The following is a 20,233-nucleotide window of genomic DNA, read 5'->3' as shown; positions in this document are numbered from 1 at the left end:
AACAGCTGTTTCTTAAGATTATGACCGCATTGAAGTCTATGAGCACTAATGGCCCCAGTATCTTACAACCTATTTGAGGCCTTCTTCAAGTTTACAGAAAGCATCCTTTCTTCCTAAATGTTTGGTTACATTGAAATTTTGCTAGCTAATTTTATATCTTTGTGACTCACATGCTTTAAACTTTTCAAACCAGTGATTCTTACGTGTTACAGGGGGAGGAGGAAGGCAGACATCTTTTAAGAATATAATTGAAATTACCATTTGTTTTTCAGAAAAAAAAGACAAATCTATGGAAAATTATACAAACAATTATAGATTAATAGAAGTCCACTCATGGGCTCCAATGTAATCTTAAACACAAGTAAAATTAGATATATTGTTTTATAAGTTAAGAATTTTTAAAAGACAGAAATTAGCATTATATGGTAAGGTTAAAATTTTTATTTTGCCAAAAACAAAAGCTAATGTCAAAAAAAAAAAAAAAGAAAGAAAGAAAAGAAAAGACAAAAGAACCAGCTAATGTCTTCACTAGCTGAAGACTAGTTAAGTAGTAGAAATTACCTACTGGGTGCAACGTACAGTATCAGGTAATGGTTACACTAAAAGCCCAGACTGCACCACTACATAATATATAAATGTAACATGACTGCATTAGTATCTCATAAATCTATAAAAATTAACAATAAATAAAAGGAAAATGTTAAAAAGGAACTATTATGTAGGGAACATCCACAAAGAAGTAGGCACAGGCTTAGCAATTAGGCAGACTTGGATTTATATTCACCCTCAGTGACTATGTGACCTAGGGCAGGTTTATCTAAGTTTACCGTGCCACAATTCTTTGTTACACATATAGTAAAAACTCAATTACATAGTGACAACTTGTTGAAAGTCACATAATGATTGGAAAAGTGAGACTTTCAGTCCAGCTCTAAGAGACTCCAAAGCCTAGGATTTCTCCCCGAGCCATATATTGCCTTTCTAATGTGGAGCCATCAATTGCTTACATGAGATGAATTTTTAATTTAAGAAAGGCTTTACCTGTATTGCAGCACAAAAACCACCTGCAACTACACTACTGGTACTAAGACAACCAATTATTAAATATGAACTTAACTGGAAAAAAAAACATAAAAGTCAGTCTCAGGTAACCTAAGAAATAAATATGTTGCTACAGACAAAGATGACTGAGAAGATTAGCTTTTAAAGCTCTTCCAGTTTTTCGAACTATCAAACATCTGTAGAAGACCTAATATGAGAACATGGTATTAGGTCCAGTTATATTTTACTAGACATTATGACATAAATCAAGACCAAAGGCAAGACAAATTTAAAGCAAGAAAAATAAACTAACTTAAACCACACTTACACAAATTAAACTTGACCCCGATCCTCATACCATACTAAAAATCTGAGATGGACTGAAGGCCTAAATGTGGAAGCTAAAATAATCAAGCTTCTTAGAGAAAAATATGTAAGAATATTCTCATGACCCTGGAATAGGCAAAGATTTCTTAAACAGGACACAAAAGGAACTAATCATGAAATGAAAGCTTGTCATACAAGCCTAAATTAAAAATTGAGACTTTCTGTTGATCTAATACACAATTAAGAAAGTGAAAAGACAGTTCAAAAACTGGTAGAAAATATCTGTAATACTCATTATTCCATAAAGGACTTGTATCCAGACATATTTGAAAACTGTTAGAAATCAATAAGAGAAAGATAACAACCCAATAAAGAATCTGTGCAACAGGCTTTAAAGACAACTTCACAAGAAAGTATATCTAGCAGCCAATAAACATGAAAAACTGTTCAACACTATTAATCTTGAAAAAAGTGCAAACTATAAACAAATGAAATACCACTACACACTTTCTACAACAGCTAAAATTAAGAAGACTAACAACATCATGTACTGGAAAAGCATGCAACAACTGAAGCTCCCACATTTCTGGTGGAGTGATCTAGCACAATTACTTTGGAAAAATGCTTAGCAATACCTGCTAAAGCTAATCAATGTTATAATACAGATATTCCATTTCTGGGCATACATACCACATAAATAAAACTCATGTCCACTAATATATGCATAATAATATTCATAACAGCTTTATTTACAATATCCAAGAACTAGAAACGTCCCAAATGTCCATCAGTAATAGAAAGGGTAAATAAATTGTGGTGCATATATATAACAAAATTACTACACAACAATTAAAAAATGAACTACTGAACAGGCAACATATATGAATCTTACAGATATGTTAAATTAAACAAATCAGAGCCAAAAAAGCATACACTGTATGAATCTATTTACATGAAGTTAATAGCAGAGAAAACAAGAGACAGTCGTCAGTCAGACAGCAGTTTATACTGGGGTTGGATATTGACTAGAAAGGGGAATGAGGATGCCTCCTGAGGTGCTAGGAATGTCTTATATCTTATCTGGGTGATAGTCAATGAGCATATGCAAATACAAACATTCAATGAACTATACACTTTAGACTTGGGAACTACATCTGCAGTTAAAAAGAAAGCTCATTTATTCTTCTTTATATTATTGTATACATTAAAAATCAAGTCTTATTGTTATTATGAAATACTTATTTCATAATTTTAGTATTTTCCAAGTGACAAAGTTGAAGTACACAGAAAAATTTCACATTTAAAAGCATTTAAAGGCTGGGCATGGTGGCTCATACCTGTAATACCAGCACTTTGGGAGGCTGAGGTGGGTGGCTTGCTTGAGGCTAGAAGTTTGAGACCACCCTGGCTAACATGGTGAAACCCTGTCTCTACTACAAAAATTAGTTGGACGTGGTGGTGGGTGCCTGTAATCCCAGTTACTCAGGAGGCTGAGGCAGGAGAATCCCTTGAACCCAGGAGGAGGAAGTTGTAGTGAGCTGAGATTGCACCACTGAACTCCAGCCTGGACAACAGAGACACTCTGTCTCAACCCATCAATCAATAAAAATAAAAGAATTTAAGCTACTGAAAACTTCATATTCCATATATTAGAACCTCTCTTTTTTTTAAATGTGTAGAGCTAGACACAGAAGTTCTCACTCTTTTTGTGACTATTTACTTTTTACCCCTTCTGTATTCTAGGTGCTCTGACTTTTACTAGAGAAAAATAAAGAAGTTGTACCATAAAAATTCCAAAAGCTGTTTCTATGACTTCATCCCCCTACCAACTTTAGTTTTATTCTTTCAGCTATCTTCCATTTAAGGTCCTCTAATTTTCTGTTCTGTAGCTTCTTAGAAGGCTCTTCACCCATTTGTTTTAAAATAATAAAGACAAACCAACCAAAAATAAAGTCCTCATATTTTTAAACTAATTTCCTCGTTCTCTCTATATATATTAAAAAATATATAAAGGAATATATATATATATATATATGCATATACATATAAAGGAGTGTCTGTGTGTGTGTGTGTGTGTGTGTATATATATTCCTTTTGTTCTATCTAAATACATACCTTCTAGTAACTGACAATATGTGGAATTTAAGTTTTTAAGTCAATAAAATTGTCCAAGATAAATTTAAGAGTACAAACTAACATGTTTGAAATAATCTCAAATTACAACTTATTTTACACACTTTTATTTTCAAAAATGTTAAAGCGTTCTGAAAAAAAAAAAATTTGTTTTTTTTTTGTTTGTTTTTCCTGGCAGAACAATCTGTAAAGAATAATGTAAAACTCAAAACTATTCAACCAGAACAGCACCTCTCAAACTTTAATGAGCACATGAATGTCCTGGGAATCTTATTAAAATGCTTAATTTGATTCAGTAGGTCTGGAGTAGGGCCTGGGATATTTGCATGTCTAGTAAGTTCCCAGATGATGCCCAAGCTGCTAATCCACATATTATGCTATGAGTAGTAAAAAGATTCAAAACAGTAACTATATCCTAGAATTTAAATGACAATTTATTTAAAGAATCATTTTTTTTTTCATTTGTTTGTTTTTCTCCAGAGGACTGAGCAAATCAATCCTGACTATTAATTTGATATGGGTTTCATTAAAGACAGGCTATATCCTTTCAATTAGAATTGTATTATTACTATAGTGAGAAATAATTTTAGAAAATGTCAGTCTAGCCTAAATTGATATAGCATTATGTCTTTTGCAGTATAGGTACATATTCTCTTTAAACTTCAGCAGATTTGCAGTTATGAATATTTCAGGAGAGCTTGATAAGGAAGGGAGTATGCATACTTGAATACTCAAGTGCTTCAAACTGCTTTGTTAGAGAAAAGGTACGTCTTTCAATAAAATTATGTCCTTGAATTTTCTTTTTTCATGCTGAATAAAGAATTAGCTCCCAAGTATGTCTTTTTAAAAGCACAAAAGCAATCATATTTTTAAAAATTTCTCTCTGGCTACACCTTTATTTTAAAAGCTGCTCTTTCTAACAATTATACTACCCACTTAAAATTCTATTAACAAAAATTTCCAATTGGGTGCTTTGCTAATGAAGAACATTCTACAATAAATATTGTTTTCTTCATAAAGCTACAATGCTTTTAGAGAAAGTGAAATGGTTTACAAGAAGCAGAATAATGAAAAGATAAAACAAATATAAAATTATGGAACATTAAAATTTGATGAAAGGAAGATATTCTTTTTAAAAAACTGAAATGGTTGTAGATATAAGCAACATATAAGTTGTAAAGAGAATCATAATACAGTCACAATCTAATGTAAAAATAAATCTAAATATGGCCCAGTTCATATTGGAGAAAAATACCGAGGGTTCTACTAATAATAATGACATCAGAACCCATTCACTGCTATAAACTCACATAAGCTGCAATATTGATTGGTAATTAATATATTTAAATTACTTCTTCCCTCATTTTCACCCTATTCTGTTCAAAGTTTTAATTGGAAGATGTCATCTTTAAGTTACCTTTTACTATCCATTACAGATGACCCTTAAACAACACATGTTTAAACCATATAGGTTCACATTTACATAGATTTTCTTCTCCCTCTGCTAATCTCTGAGACAGCAAGAGCAATCCCTCTTCTTTATCCTCTTCAGCCTACTCAATGTGAAGACAATGAGGATGAAGACCTTTATGATGATTGACTTCCATTTAATAAATAGTAAATATATTTTCTCTCCCTTATGGTTTTCTTAATAACATTTTATTTTCACTCGCTTACTTTAAGAATACAGTATATAACACATACAACGAAAAATGTGTTAACTGCTTATGTTATTAGTAAGGCTTCCAGTCAATAGTAGGCTAATTAGCAGTTACATTTTGAGAGTCAAAAGTCATATGCAGATTTTTCAGCTGCACGGGGGTCAGCATCCGAACTTCCATGAGTCAACTGTATATTTTCCTGTTTTGTTGCCACTTTCATTTTAACTTTTATGTGACTAATAAAATATACAGAAATTTACTAAGGGGAAATAAAAGGAAAACCATTTGGGGAAGAATAAGGTTCTAACTTTTCAGTATGAAGAATGATAAACTTCAGTAGATTAAAAATTTGTTGTAAAAGTAAAACCAGGACCAGGGCCAGGTGTGGTGGCTCACACCTGTAATTACAGCACCTTGGGAGGCTGAGGCAGGATGATTGCCTGAGGCCAGTAGTTTGAGACAAACCTGGGAAAAATAGCAAAACCATGTCTCTATCAAAAAAAAAAAAAAATTAAATTAGCTAGGTATGGTGGTATGTGCCTATTGTCCCAACTACTTGGGAGGCTGAGCCAGAAGGATGATTTGAGCCCAGGAATTAAAGGCTGCAGTGAGCTACAATCTTGGGCAACAAGAGTGAGACCCTGTCTCTTAAAAAAATAAACAAATAAAGTGAATACATAGAAACATCTAAGAAAATACATCTAAATAAATGTATTAAACAATTTATCATTTCCCCACTAATAGATGCTAACTTTATTATATATTAAACTGTAAATGTATTTTCTTGTGGGAATACTTTCAAGCATGGAATGCTCCCAAGGGAAAAAACTATTTAAAAAGTTTATATTTAACTATAAAAAAATTAAAAGTTGATGTGTCAGAAAATACTACAGGCAAATTATAAAGGCAAATGATGTGTGGAGAAAATGTCTGTAATGTATATGATGAAGTTAATATTCTTAATGCATAAACAATATCAGAAACGAACAAGACAACCCAATAGAAAAATGACAAAGGACTTGAACATGCAACTCATAGCCAAAAACGTATCTCAAAATGTTCATTCTCACTAGAATCACAGAAATCCAAATCAGAAAAAAAAACAAAATATCTCACTTTTTGCTCATCATGTTGGCAAAGATTCTTTTTAATGTCCATTATCCAGTTTTAGCAAGGGCTGGTCCTTTTTTGGTAGGAGGTAGTATGGTAGATTTAAGGAAATAGGTGAAAGTGAGAGTAAGGCAAATATGAGTAGTACCAAAGGACAATCAGCATTTGCTGGACCTCATGGAGAGCTTTCCTGATGTTGGAGACAATTTTTAGTGACTCCTGTCTGTAAGGGTATGTAATTTTCTTTAGCAGTGCTTATCAGTCATAGTATGCACAGAAAAAATTGAAAAATTGAATTAATTCAAGGTGGTTTTGCAAAGCAAATGTGGTAAAATGGCAAGGGTGAAAGAGATTCAAAACTAATGGCAAGATAGTGATGGAATATAGGCCAGCAGAAAATGAACCGAACCAGTCAATCGTGTTATCAGTATTTACTGAGCACCTCATGAGCTGGCATATAAGAAAATTAATTATGGCCGGGCGTGGTGGCTCACGCCTGTAATCCCAGCACTTTGGGAGGCCGAGGCGGGTGGATCACGAGGTCAAGAGATCGAGACCATCCTGGTCAACATGGTGAAACCCCGTCTCTACTAAAAATACAAAAAAAAAAAAAAATTAGCTGGGCATGGTGGCGCGTGCCTGTAATCCCAGCTACTCAGGAGGCTGAGGCAGGAGAATTGCCTGAACTCAGGAGGCGGAGGTTGCGGTGAGCCGAGATCGCGCCATTGCGCTCCAGCCTGGGTAACAAGAGCGAAACTCCGTCTCAAAAAAAAAAAAAAAAAAAGAAAATTAATTACATTTGTATATTGATCTTTTCACCAACTATTTCACTAGAATTCATTTTCTGGTTGTACAATTTCAGTTGATTCTCCTAAGTCTTCAAAATAGACTATCATAACATGCATAAAGAATCTAATGTCTCCTCCTTTAAAATATTTAAATTTCATTTCTTTATCTAGTCTTTCTACCGTGGTTATTATTTAAAAGTATTGGCAAGCATTCTTGCTCTTCACTTAAATAGAAGAACCACCAGTGTATCAATATTAATTATGATGTTGGCTGTTAGTTTTATTTCTCTTTTTATGATTAAGGAAGTATTCTTCAATGACTTATTTACTAAGATTTTCCCCCAATGTGATCAAATATAAGAATACAAAATTTATTTTATATACTCATTTAATATATTCCCTAACACTGAAACATTCTTATATTCATGAAATAAACCATCTTGGTTTTCATATACAAATGCTGAATTCTGAAGTTTTAAAACTTAAAAAGTGACTAATCTGTGTTTTTCACTGCTGACTACCTTTAAAAGGTTTATGTCAGTGTCGTATCACCTAGAACAAACTGAGAAGCTTTCCATATTTTTCCATGCTCTGGAGAATTATCTGTTCCTCCTAAGTATGAATGAAGTTCTCTATATGATCTGAACTAGGCCTGGCAACATGTTCTTTAATAACTTTTCTTCCTTCTTTAGGTATATTCAAACTTTGCACTTCTTTCGGACTCATATTTTACCAATTTCTATCACCTTAAAAAGCATTCATCTTACTCAGATTTTCAGATTATTACCACAAAACTGTACATGGTACTAACAAGTTTTAATTCTCATCTGTGGATTGTCTCCAACTTCTAAAAACTTTTTTTTCTTGATTAGACTTGTTAGAAGTTTGTCAATTTTATCTTTTCAACAAATAAGCAATTCTGCCTTTCTATTTATCTTTATTTTATTGTTCTGTTTTAAATTTCTTAATACAAATGCCTAACGCATCTATTTTCAGTCCTGAGGCCCATATGTTTTCCAATTGGTGAAGCTTTGGGTAACATGCTTACCCATGTGTTTTTCTATATACTGCAATCTGGCTCCTATTGTCCAGTAAGGTCACCTATTATCTATATATTGCCAAAGACGACAAGCCTGCTACTAGAACTCTTTAAAAGCATCTGTCATTATTAACTATGCCTTCCCTCTAGAAACTCTCTTCTCTTGGGGCTTTTTCTGATAAAATCTTATCCTAATTTTTGTCCTGCCTCTCTGGCCATCCTCTCTCAGCATCATACTATTGACTTTTTTCCTTCTCTTAGATATCAGCGTTTCCCAAGACTGTGTTCTGGCAGCTCTACTCTTGTTAAAAAATATTCCTAGTGACTTCATTTAAACCCATGAATTCAATCATCTCCTACATGTAAAACTCTCTAAATCCAAATGTATCACTCCCTTTTAGATTAGACCAATTCCAGAGGGATCTTTCATAGGGATCTCAAACTCAATTTATCTAACTTAGACAATACCATCTTTATCTCCCAAATTGTACCCTCTTTCTGTATTCTAGATATTTGTGATTAGCTTAGGAATTATTCTAGATGACTCCCTTTCACTTATCCATATTCAGTCAGTCATCAAATTTTGAAGATTTCACCTTTACCCTTCAAGAATCTGTCCCCTCTTTCCTATTCCCAGAGTCTCTTCCTTAGATCATGTATGAATAACAACAACTTCAATACTCCTTTAATTTTCCTATCTCCAACCTGGCCTTCCCACATATGAGATATATATATGTATCTATATATCTCATATGTGGGAAGCACATTTTTCATTTATTAAAAAATATCACTTGTAAAGTGGTGTATTTATATATATACACATATGTATATATGTATGTGTATATGATATATGTAACATGTAACATGTGTGTTTGTTATAGATAACATATATACACATACATACATACGTGTGTATAACATATATAACATGTATGCATGTTTTATATATGCATGCATGTGTACAAATATACATATATACACACATACATATACACATACATATATGTATACACATATATACACATACATGTATATAAAACATGCACATATACATATATACATATGTATATATGTATGTATGTGTACATATGTATATATACACATGTATGTGTGTTTTTATATGTACATGTATATATACACATATATACATATACATACACATTATATATACATACATATATACACGTTTATATGTATATATACATATGTGTTATACATACACACTATATATACATACATATATACACATACATGTATATAGAAACATGTATACATACATGTATATATGTCATATATGTTATATATACAATATATACATGTATGTATATTATATATACATATACACATACATACATATATGCATGTGTGTATACATAGATACATACATGTGTATACATATATACATACATATACACATGTGTATGTTATATATACACATGTATATGTGTGTTTTATGTACATGTGTGTGTATATATGTGTGCATGTATATACACATATATATACATAACATATACATATGTATATAGAAACACATCACTTTAGAAGTGATCTTTAATAAATGAAAAATGTGCTTATATATGTTATATATATACACATATATAAACAGCACTTTACAAGTGATATTTTAAAATTTTTAATAAATGAAAAATGTGCTTATAGGTAACTCATAGCTCATGTTCTAACATATTCTATTTGTTTCTTCTATTTAAGATGACCCCTATCCACTCCTTTCTTTTTTTTTCTTCACCTATCTAAAGCCTTCATGTCCTTCAAAGTTCAACTCTACTACCTCTCTCTGTGGAAAGCTTCCTCTCTGTAAAGGAATACATATAGTTTGCTAAATATACTCCTCCTTTGGTGCTAGTATATACCCTTGGTACATTCTATAATAACCAGACTTATTTGGTTATTTTCCACCAAAGGAGAAGCAACCTTAATGAGGTCAACAGACCTTGAGTGTTCATTCTTGTACTCTCAATAGCTAGAACATATTTATTCAGATTTAATGTTTGTGTATCATGTATAAATTATTTTAGAAGAGATCTGTCTAACAAGAACTCATAAAAACAAACATAACCAGAAATGATTGTTAGTAATCTGCTGATGCAAACAGAAATACACTGGCAAGAAAAATTAAGGAAGACATTCCATCTCCACAAATTCATGTTCCTTTTCCAAATAAATCTGAGTCATGCATGTGGGTCAGGAAGTAGACTCCTATTAAGGCTTAGGAAAGTGAAGACTGAACTTACGAAAGTGAAGATTGACCAGGTATTTTGGACCAAATTGCTACTATTTTATACCATATTACAAAACCGGGCTTAATATAGCTAGCCTATTAGTTACAGTAGTAAAAAGCCAGCATGGTGATTGTGACACATCCTTGAAAAACTCATGTCCTCAATAACGAAACAAAAATAAAGAATGATTTGATCACTGTAAAGGTACTCCTTAAGGTCCTGCCACAATATCCTGCTCAATTTAAGATATTAGATCTTATGGGACTCTTTCAGGTTTTTGTTGCTTGTTTGTTTTTTTGTGGGATGCTTTTTCTTGTTTGTTTTCATAAATAATTATATAACTCAGAGGAGCATACATTTCATAAGGACAAACCTGTAACATCAAAGGGTAAAAACATAAGTTGTTTGGAAAAAACATTTTGTAAGAGTTCTGGTTTTCCAATCTGTATGTCATCTTATCCCCCAGCTAAATACAGTAAGTTTGCTTTAATTATACAATTTTTGTTACAGAAAAAATGGTAGTTAAATTGGAGCCTGAGATTCTATCTCCAATCACAACTAAATGTGATACTGTTTCAGGAATACAGATTACAATCTTAGGTCCAGTAAGCCATCTCAAAATGAAATTTGTTGGTCATAGGAAGAACTCAAAAGAACATAGAATATAATAGGAAAAATTACCAATCAATACAAAAATCATTAAAACATCTTTAATGTGAAAGATTCACATTCACATAATAATTACATTTTTCAAACATACCTTGTCCATTAATTTACTTGCATGAAGACTCAAGTTATTGAAGAATATTTTTTTGCTTAGCAAATGCATTTCTTCAATGGTGGTCAATAATGTAGTTGCACTATTTCCAACAATGCCACTAAAAGCAAAGAATATTTCAGGTTGCAAAATAGAAACTGAAACAAAACAGTTCTTAACTGAGTAGAATGCTTTACAAAGATCTAGATTTACATAAAAGTTTTTAATGTAAAATACAACCTGTGAATTAAAAATACTCGTTTCATATTTTAAAAATCAGGATTTTTGTTTTTCTTTTGAGTTAGGTGATGAAAAAGTAAAAACAAACTAGTATGTTTTCAATATTTCACAATCTCTTTTAGCAATACTGTCAGAACAGACATTTGTAATATAGAAAATCCTATCTCTATTTTTCCTCTATTAGAGTAAATATGTCTTGATTATCTAAAAGTCAATTTTAATTTTAAAAAGAGCATTAAATCAATAGCTCTATTGATAAAATATATAAATTGTATAAATACTGCATTATTCTTTTAATTAAAACTGCTATTCTATAAAAATAACACATCTACAAATTAGAGTTTCTCAATTTTTATACAACAGCCCACAGAGCAGTATATTTACACTAACTGAAAAGTCTGATGAGTTTGAAAAGTCTGATAACATTTTGAAATAGCTAATTACATTAGTACATTCCATAATTCTCAATTTGCTATTTTATAATGGTACTTCTTTTTTTTTCTTTTTTTTTTTTTTCTGAGACGGAGTTTCGCTCTTGTTACCCAGGCTGGAGTGCAATGGCGCGATCTCGGCTCACCGCAACCTCCGCTTCCTGGGTTCAGGCAATTCTCCTGCCTCAGCTTCCTGAGTAGCTGGGATTACAGGCACGCGCCACCGTGCCCAGCTAATTTTTTTGTATTTTTAGTAGAGACGGGGTTTCACCATGTTGACCAGGATGGTCTTGATCTCTTGACCTCATGATCCACCCACCTCGGCCTCCCAAAGTGCTGGGATTACAGGCGTGAGCCACCGTGCCCGGCTGATAAGGGTATTTCTTAGACCCTTTTTGCCAAGATCTAAGACAAGTATGTATATAAAATAATTCCCAATTTTTTTCTCATAATTCACATACTAAAAGTGATTTATAACCTTCTAGGGGAAAAGTTTCTTGTGGGTATGAAAATAGGCTATATTCCAATAGGGAATCATAATTTCTAAAGGCATAACAACATCTTCCATCCCTAAAAAAATTTAGATTGCTAAAGATGAATATAATGGCATTAAATACTAGTAAACAGTAAACTAAAACACAGCAAATTTACTGATAAATGACATACCACATGATATATTATAAAAGCAAATACTGTAAAATGTAGTATTTCAGTACAATTCTGAAACCAAGATAAGTTAAATTCTTACATAGTTCATGAAAACAGAGCAAATTATTAGTAAAATACATATATAAGGCAAACTGCAAAATACTAGCAAATTAAACTAGTAGCCGTAACACTTATATATTTAAAGAAACAACAAGTATTACAGTTAAAAATATTATAAGCCAAATACTAAAATAAATTGGATGGAATTCTCACACATGCCTACACATGCAATAAAAACAAGTATTCCTCTGAATAAAAGTGTACATCAAACAATAGGGGAAGCAAATTAAATGAACATAAATAGAAACAATTTAATGAAAAATCTGGAGAGAGATCAAGATACATTTATATTCATTATGTTTTAAATCTGGAGTTATCAGCTGTACTTTGCAGTTATTCAGATCTAGAATTTACTAATGTTTATTGAGCACACACTATGCTCCAGTAACTGGTCCAGATAATTGTAGATGTTTCTTCTGACATTTCATTCCATACCTCTACCCAACATGCTTATACTCCTATTACTCGACTTTTCAGTTTTAGGTATTATCTACAAATTCCCTGATGTAGATGATGAGAGTTAAACTCTCTTACACAATTCTCCTCCTCCACCACAACACACCCAAACTTCATCTTCCCCAGGCTTCCTAATACAGCCATGGACACAGAGTTCTAGTAAATAACTGTTCAACGTTTACATCACTACACTCATGTAAATACTATTCAGAGCTGACCAAAGAATCAGGGATACCTAAACAAGCCAATGAACAGGCTAGTGAAGAAGATAAATGCCAGTGTGACAGCCAAGCAGCTTGCAATAGGCCCGTAGGGCAACACATCTAGATTGGAGGGGAATGAGGCTTCCAAGAAGGGTATCAGACAAAGGCAGGAGAGAGGGGGATTACTTGTTGGACTATATGGTGAGACAATGCAATGCCAAGTCCACTTTAATAGCTTGGATCTGAAATAGTGATAAGGGCATAGGAAAGTAAACAAGTATAAAAGCAAAGTAATTATTAATTCCAGGGAGAAAAGTTTTACAAGAAAGGATATGTAATCTAAGTGTGTGCGAATCTCTGTTTCCTGGATTCTACATCTTCCTTTTGTTAGGAGTAAATTTTTTGAGATCTTGCATGCTTCTTGTTTTTTCCCCAACTTCACTGGATCCCTTCCCAGTTTTCTTTGTGGTTTTTCCTCTTCTTGACCTCTAAATATTGGAGCTTCCCCGGACTCAGTCCTTAGCCCCATTCTTTATCTATACTCATTTCTTAAGTGATCTAGTTTCTGAAAACTAAGAAACTTATAGCTTCAGCCCTGATTTCTCTATTATTTGCTCACTCAAAATCTCCTACTGTATGTTCACAGATATATCAAATCTGACAAGGCCAAAACTGAAGGGAACTCTTCCTTATCCACCACTCCCATCAACCTGTTCTTTTCCAGCATTCCCCATCTCAGCAAACAATACCATTCACCCAGCTGTTCAAACCAAAAGCCAAGAATTCATCCTTGACTCCTCACACCTCACTCTATCTAGTATGTGTATATGTCCTATTGGCTGTGGCATAAATTATCTCCAAAATCAACTACTGTTTACCATTTCTAAGACTATCACCGTAGTCTAACTCATCATCATCTCTGCTCAGGACCACAAACTGCTTCCTAAATATCTTCCTTATTTTCCCTTTTGTCTCACTACAGTACCTGATTCACAGGGTATCCAGAGTAACCTTCTAACACAAATCTGCTCAGGTCACTCAAAACCCTCACATCTTCCCCAATCTTATCCATTCAGTATAAAATCTAAATATCCGCTATGGTCTTCAGAATCCTATGTGAGCTGGCCTCTCTCTACCTTTCTGATTTCATCTCCCCCTACTCCTTCCAATTCACTACACTCCAACTCCTGGTCTTCTTTCTAGTCCTCCAAAATGCAAGCTTTTCCTTACCTTCAGTGCCAGAGTGTATTTTTGTCCAGGACACTCTTTTCCAAGATCTTTTCATGCCCAACTCCTTCATATTATTCACATCTGAATTCAAATATTGCCTCTACCAAATAGTCTCAAAAATAGTTACACATACACACATATATCTACTTATATGTGGTTACTCCTTATACTTTCTATTTATTTTCTTTTGCTTTATCTTCAGTACCCTTATCACTACCTAAAACTATTATATCTGCTTGTCTTCCCTACTAGAATGTAAGTTTAAACTGCTTTGTTAATTGCTGTTTCCTTACTACCTACAAGAATGACAAGTATACAGTCAACTTTTTAATTGACTAAATGAGGAAATGTGTGAACAAGTAGAAAAAGCACATGCAAAAAATCAATAGAAAAAGATTTTAATTGTCATCTTAAATATCATCGTCTTCAAAGATAGAAAAATTATAATTCTCAGAGCCTAAAAAACCTACACTATCTTCAGAATCAGAATTATTTTATTTCTAGCATTTTCTACATTAGAAACTAAGATATCAATATATTTAAATAATAAAATTCATGTAGTACCATCTTGGACATTATTAAATAAACATTTTAAAAATCATTTTACCAGCATCTTTTTATAACACAGTATTTGCTATGTCTAGCTGCTGTCAGCAGCCCTTTTGTTTTCTAAGTATTTATCATTCTCTTATTATAAGATACTATAATATTACAATTGAAACTAACTCATTGCTTTTGAATTACGGGAAATGATGACAATAAGTTTGTATCTAAAATGTTAAGAGACTAATCCAAATCCTATCTCTGATCAGTTTTGTAGGCTATGGCTTGTTAGTTTTGTTTGAAAATCTACTATTAAAATGTAAAATCCATTTCTTAGCTGTGAAGTTCTGGGTGGCTACTCTGTGTCACTAAGGGGTAGGTGCTCCCTGAACCTTTCCTGGTAACGTTAGTTATACTCTTCTTAGATTTTTAACAGTTGGCCTACTGTTCCTGATACTGACATACTGGATAACAAGTAATTTTGAAGTAATTGTTTAAAGGAAAAATATAAAAACTATAAAAATATGGCTTGGAAAGACATTGTTTTAACATAACTACACATATAACATAGTCTTACAGTGACAGTTGTAATAAAATTCAAGGGTATACCACCAACAGACATATGTCAAGCAAAAATGAATGCAAATTTTGGAGTCAAAGATCACATTTCATATAAGACAAGTGGTTCCTAATTAAAGTTGCTGTTATGTAGAGAGGCTAAAGTTCTATTTTATCAATTCTAGTAAACTAAATGCTAAAGAATTTAGGTTATTTACATCCAGAATAGAACATTTCATTCATTATGCTCTATGATGAGTATATGATACAGTTACTTTAGTTGCCTTGGAGGTCTTTTACTAATGTGGGAAGACTCAATAAAGACTTACATTATAGACTTACATTGTTATATAAGTTGTGTGTGAGGGGTGGTCAAGCTTGGAGAGAAAAGGAAAAAGGAAATAATAGACTTCAAGTCACAGCATGTATAATGTGCATATAATGATTTACGCGGTGTGGTGGTTCTACTAGTTATGCTTAGTCTATACTTACTGTATACTTACCATACACAATGTAAAACAAACGTATACTCCACTCTAACTGAAGAAAATATCACATGGGATTTAGCAATCACATTTTGCCATTCCACTTACCTGATTGTATGGTGATAAAATTTGAGGAGATTAGAAATTTTATATAATAAAACTGCCCCAGGTTCAGCAACTATTACTTGCTCAATTCGAACCTATTAAAATACGTGAGAGGAAATTAAACATTTCTTAAAAGTATAATCTTTCTTCATTAATAACATATGGTATAAATAACATAACAAAGATAAAATTTTATTATTGTAGAGATCACAAAATGCCTTCTAAATAATTTCTGAGTAGTAAGTCATAGAAGATGATAAAGTAACAAACATTTTAACATAGATATACTCTACAAAAAAAACTGATCCATTATTTGCAGAATTTGGCTCAAGGCAGTCGTTATCAGAAATATCAACACATTGAGATCATTTTGAGATTTATCACCAGTATATAATGGAATCTGGTTCAATACTGAATTGCAAAGGCAGCCACTACATCCCTAAAACAATTATCAATGAAAACATACTACTTTATTGCCAAATATTCAATTAAAAAATAAAATAAATTCCTGTCTATAAATTATTATATCAAGTTTGTCTATTAATCAAAAAATAGAAAAGTAGACCAATCTTGAATTAGCACCAACGTATTTGCCAAATTATAAGACTACCAGGGCAAAATCAGATCTGGTTCAAGATTAACTTGATCTGCCTCAAGATTTAGCAAATATGAATCTTTTCTAATTAAATTCCATCCCTCACTGATCTTATATTCTCTCATTAATGAATACAATCTAAACTACACTAATAAATGCTTACTTAAATATTATATCTGCCCTTAAGCTACTGCTTACATTGTATCCTCTTGCTTTCCTAGTTTCTAAATACAAATACAGTATAGACATTATGTCTTCTGCCTATTTTACATCTCTGTAGCATCTAGTAGAATGGTATACACACAACAGATGTTTAATAAATGCTTTTAAAAGTTGAACTTTGCGTGGTGGCTTACAACTGTAATCCTAGCACTTTGGGAGGTCGAGGCGGGCAGATTACGAGGTCAGGAGTTCAAGACCAGCCTAGCCAATATGGTAAAACCCTGTCTCTACTGAAAATACAAAAAATTAGCCAGGCATGGTGGCATGTGCGTTATTATCTCAGCTACTCTGGAGGCTGAGGCAGGAGAATCACTTGAACACAGGAGGCAGAGGTTGTGGTGAGTGGAGATCATGCCATTGCACTCCAGCCTGGGCAACCGAGCAAGACTCTGTCTCAAAAGAAAAAAAAAAGTTGTACTTTCTCTGTATTTAGATTTTGGCATATCTCATAAAACAAATGTGATTTGCTAAAATGAGATTTTATATGTGCACATAAAAACATCTTATATTACAGAAATCAATTTACATTAATATGTTTATGAAACTGATTCATCTGTTGGTATAGGTGATACTGACTACCACAATACCATGGATCATGAATGGCATTTGAACTTAAAAAATGTATTTTTCCATGTTATGATTTATTTTGCAATCAAGGCCTTAACGGTGACTTAAATTATATGTTACATCAATAAAAGTGGTATTTTCTTAATTTTAATATAATTATCACAGCAAAATACAAAAAATGTTAATTGTAGGCAAACAGCTCTTTACTAGCAGATTTTAAACACCATCTCAGGTATCTGGCCACCTGCCTTCCATAATTTTGAGGCATCAATAAAATATTCTTAGTTCTAACTCTCTTAAGAAAGAAAATGAGAAAAGAGGAGAGAGAAAGAAAGAAAGGAAAAGCAAAGAGGGAAGGGAAGGAGGAAGGAAGAAAAACCAAAACAATTACCATCTCTCTCCATGAACACTAAGGTTTTGAGGGAAAGAGGCGATACAGAATACAACAGCTACAATACAAAATACAACAGAGAAAGGCTGGAAAATCAGGAGATTGACAAACAATACACCAAGAATGCTTTGTTTGCCACACAGAAAGAAACACTCTGTCTTATGAGGGCTATAAAAGAGGCTGACCATTTTCAGCAAAAGCCAACAGTCACAGGAGAAACAACAAAAGACAAGAGAAACAAAAAGTAAAAAGTAAAAAAGGTCAAAGAGACTAAAGAAGTGGTGGTAGCAGCAACTGGCTGGCGATTATCACTGTGATGACAGTACAGGGCAAAAATCATTAGCAGAGCTGGAAAGCAGCAATGGGAATAATGGCTCAGATATAAAGTGCGTTGGAACAGATCCTGGTACATCATAAGCACTCCATAAATCCTAGCTACGTTGCGAGAAGCAGCATCAATGACAAACAGAGATATTAAAAGTAGCAAAATGGGCTTTAGGCACCTGACAGCAGAGAAGGTAGGGAAGAGCTAAAAGACAGAACAGTGGCTCTCCTCTCGAAGGCAAGAGAGCTAGGAGCAAATGCGAGAGAGAGAGAGAGAGAGAGAGAGAGAGAGAGAGAGAGAGAGACAGAGAGACAGAGAGACAGAGAGACAGAGAGAGAGACAGAGAGAGAGACAGAGAGAGAGAAAGAGAGGGTTTGTGTTCATGAAGGAGATATGGGAAGAAGGGAGGACTGAAAAAGATGATGATGAACCTCCTTTACCTTAATATCACAGATAGCTGCTCAGTGTAGACATCTGATGCTATGCATACCTCAATCTGAGGGCCCAGTGACTGTCTTGTGTACAATATTCAGCTTTATTTTCCCTGCCATTAATCTTTTACATATACCTGCTTTCATAGAACCCACCATAATCTAAGGTCTGTAGCATACACTACACTGAAGTTTTTATTAGAAGAGAAAATTCAAATGAGGGCTGGTAATCTCTCAGCAATCTAATTTCACATAAAAGAAGGACTTTATACCCATGGGCTTGAAAAAATTTTTTAAATATTTTAGTCCTGATCTTTTCTAGCTACAATTTTGGAGTCAAGACATGTACAAAGTAATAGGCTTGATGCTGATGAGCCATGGTACCCTCTACACAACATATGCAAACTTAAACTTAGAGCACCGATTCTTTAAACTGGCAATAAGTTTACAGATCTTATCTTAATGCATACATTTACAAATATTTAATCTACTACATATGATGTTTCACTTTCCTAAGACAAAAAAAAGATTAGGGTAGAATAAATCAAATATATAGTTTTTTAAGGATTATCTCCCATTACCACTATAACCTTTTCTTTATGCTTCTAAAAATAAAAATCTCCCATTCTAAAAAAAATTCATTTCTACAAAGAATGATGGACAGAAAAGTAGCATTAATTAGGAAGAAGAAATTTTGTATGAGTGGGTATAAAAGCAGATTGATCACTAAAAAAAGTTAGAATTATAACTGCAAAATAAAATGTTAAAGTTGAAATTTTTCTCAACAACTATATCACTGAAAATATACCCAAATGAGGTCATACAGAAAGAATTATTAAAATAGTATAACACTGCCTATCAATATATAAGGAAGGGAAGGTCTAAGAATTGCTGGATTATATATCACTATCAAGCTAATTTGATATGTGACTATTGTGAACACCTGCTAAATATTCTCTGAAGTATGCAATACATATTATCATCATATGGAGAAATTTGAAGTTTCTGTCATTTCAGAAAAGGAATTTTTCTTCATTTTACAACAAAAAAATACTTGTCTGCTTACTAGTGTCTTCTTTACCTTTGGCATCTTATATTTAAATTTGTCAGCAGATCACAATAATGTCCTACAATTGTCATAAACATCTTTCTGGGCATATATATTGAAGGAAGATGAAATAAGAATTTCTAAGTGCATTTTGAAACAAAGGCAGACTTCAGTATATGTTTTTATATAAGTGGTTGGTATTAAACATTTTTAATGTAATAACAATTCTTATTCAAACCAGGACAGGAAACTGAAAAGTCCATTATAAGGATTCTAAAATTATAATATTTATACAATTACTTTTTAGAAAGAAAATGAAAAGCATATACCTACTATGTACTCACAAAAATTATAAATTTAAAAAAATTGTTTTAAAAAGAAAGAAAAGCTGTAAAAGAAAAATAGTTACATAAGCAAGGAAGGCAGAAAGGTAAGGCAGATAAAGTACAATTTATTTACAAAGTGACTAGGAATTTTATTTAACTATATGAAGTTATACAAAGGTATAAAAGCATAGCAAAATAAATCTCATTTTATTC

At 32.7% G+C, this 20,233-nt stretch overlaps 1 protein-coding gene across 3 annotated transcripts in view; it reads right to left on the bottom strand.

Moving 5' to 3' along the window:
* Window positions 1-20,233, bottom strand: part of COG6 (component of oligomeric golgi complex 6) — a 140,513-nt gene that overhangs the window by 45,904 nt on the left and 74,376 nt on the right. For all 3 annotated transcript variants that reach the window (XM_012469844.2, XM_012469843.2, XM_012469845.2), the window contains 2 exons: window positions 16,119-16,210; window positions 11,100-11,217 (listed from right to left, as the gene is read on the bottom strand). In XM_012469844.2, coding sequence (XP_012325267.2) covers window positions 11,100-11,217; window positions 16,119-16,210 — 210 coding nt within the window. The remainder of the gene's footprint in view (window positions 1-11,099; window positions 11,218-16,118; window positions 16,211-20,233) is intronic.

Source organism: Aotus nancymaae, unplaced genomic scaffold (assembly GCF_030222135.1).
Source record: "Aotus nancymaae isolate 86718 unplaced genomic scaffold, 86718_ANA_hifiasm-v0.15.2.pri h1tg000043l, whole genome shotgun sequence".
Classification (NCBI taxonomy): domain Eukaryota; kingdom Metazoa; phylum Chordata; class Mammalia; order Primates; family Aotidae; genus Aotus; species Aotus nancymaae.
This window is presented reverse-complemented; position numbering and strand designations above follow the sequence as displayed.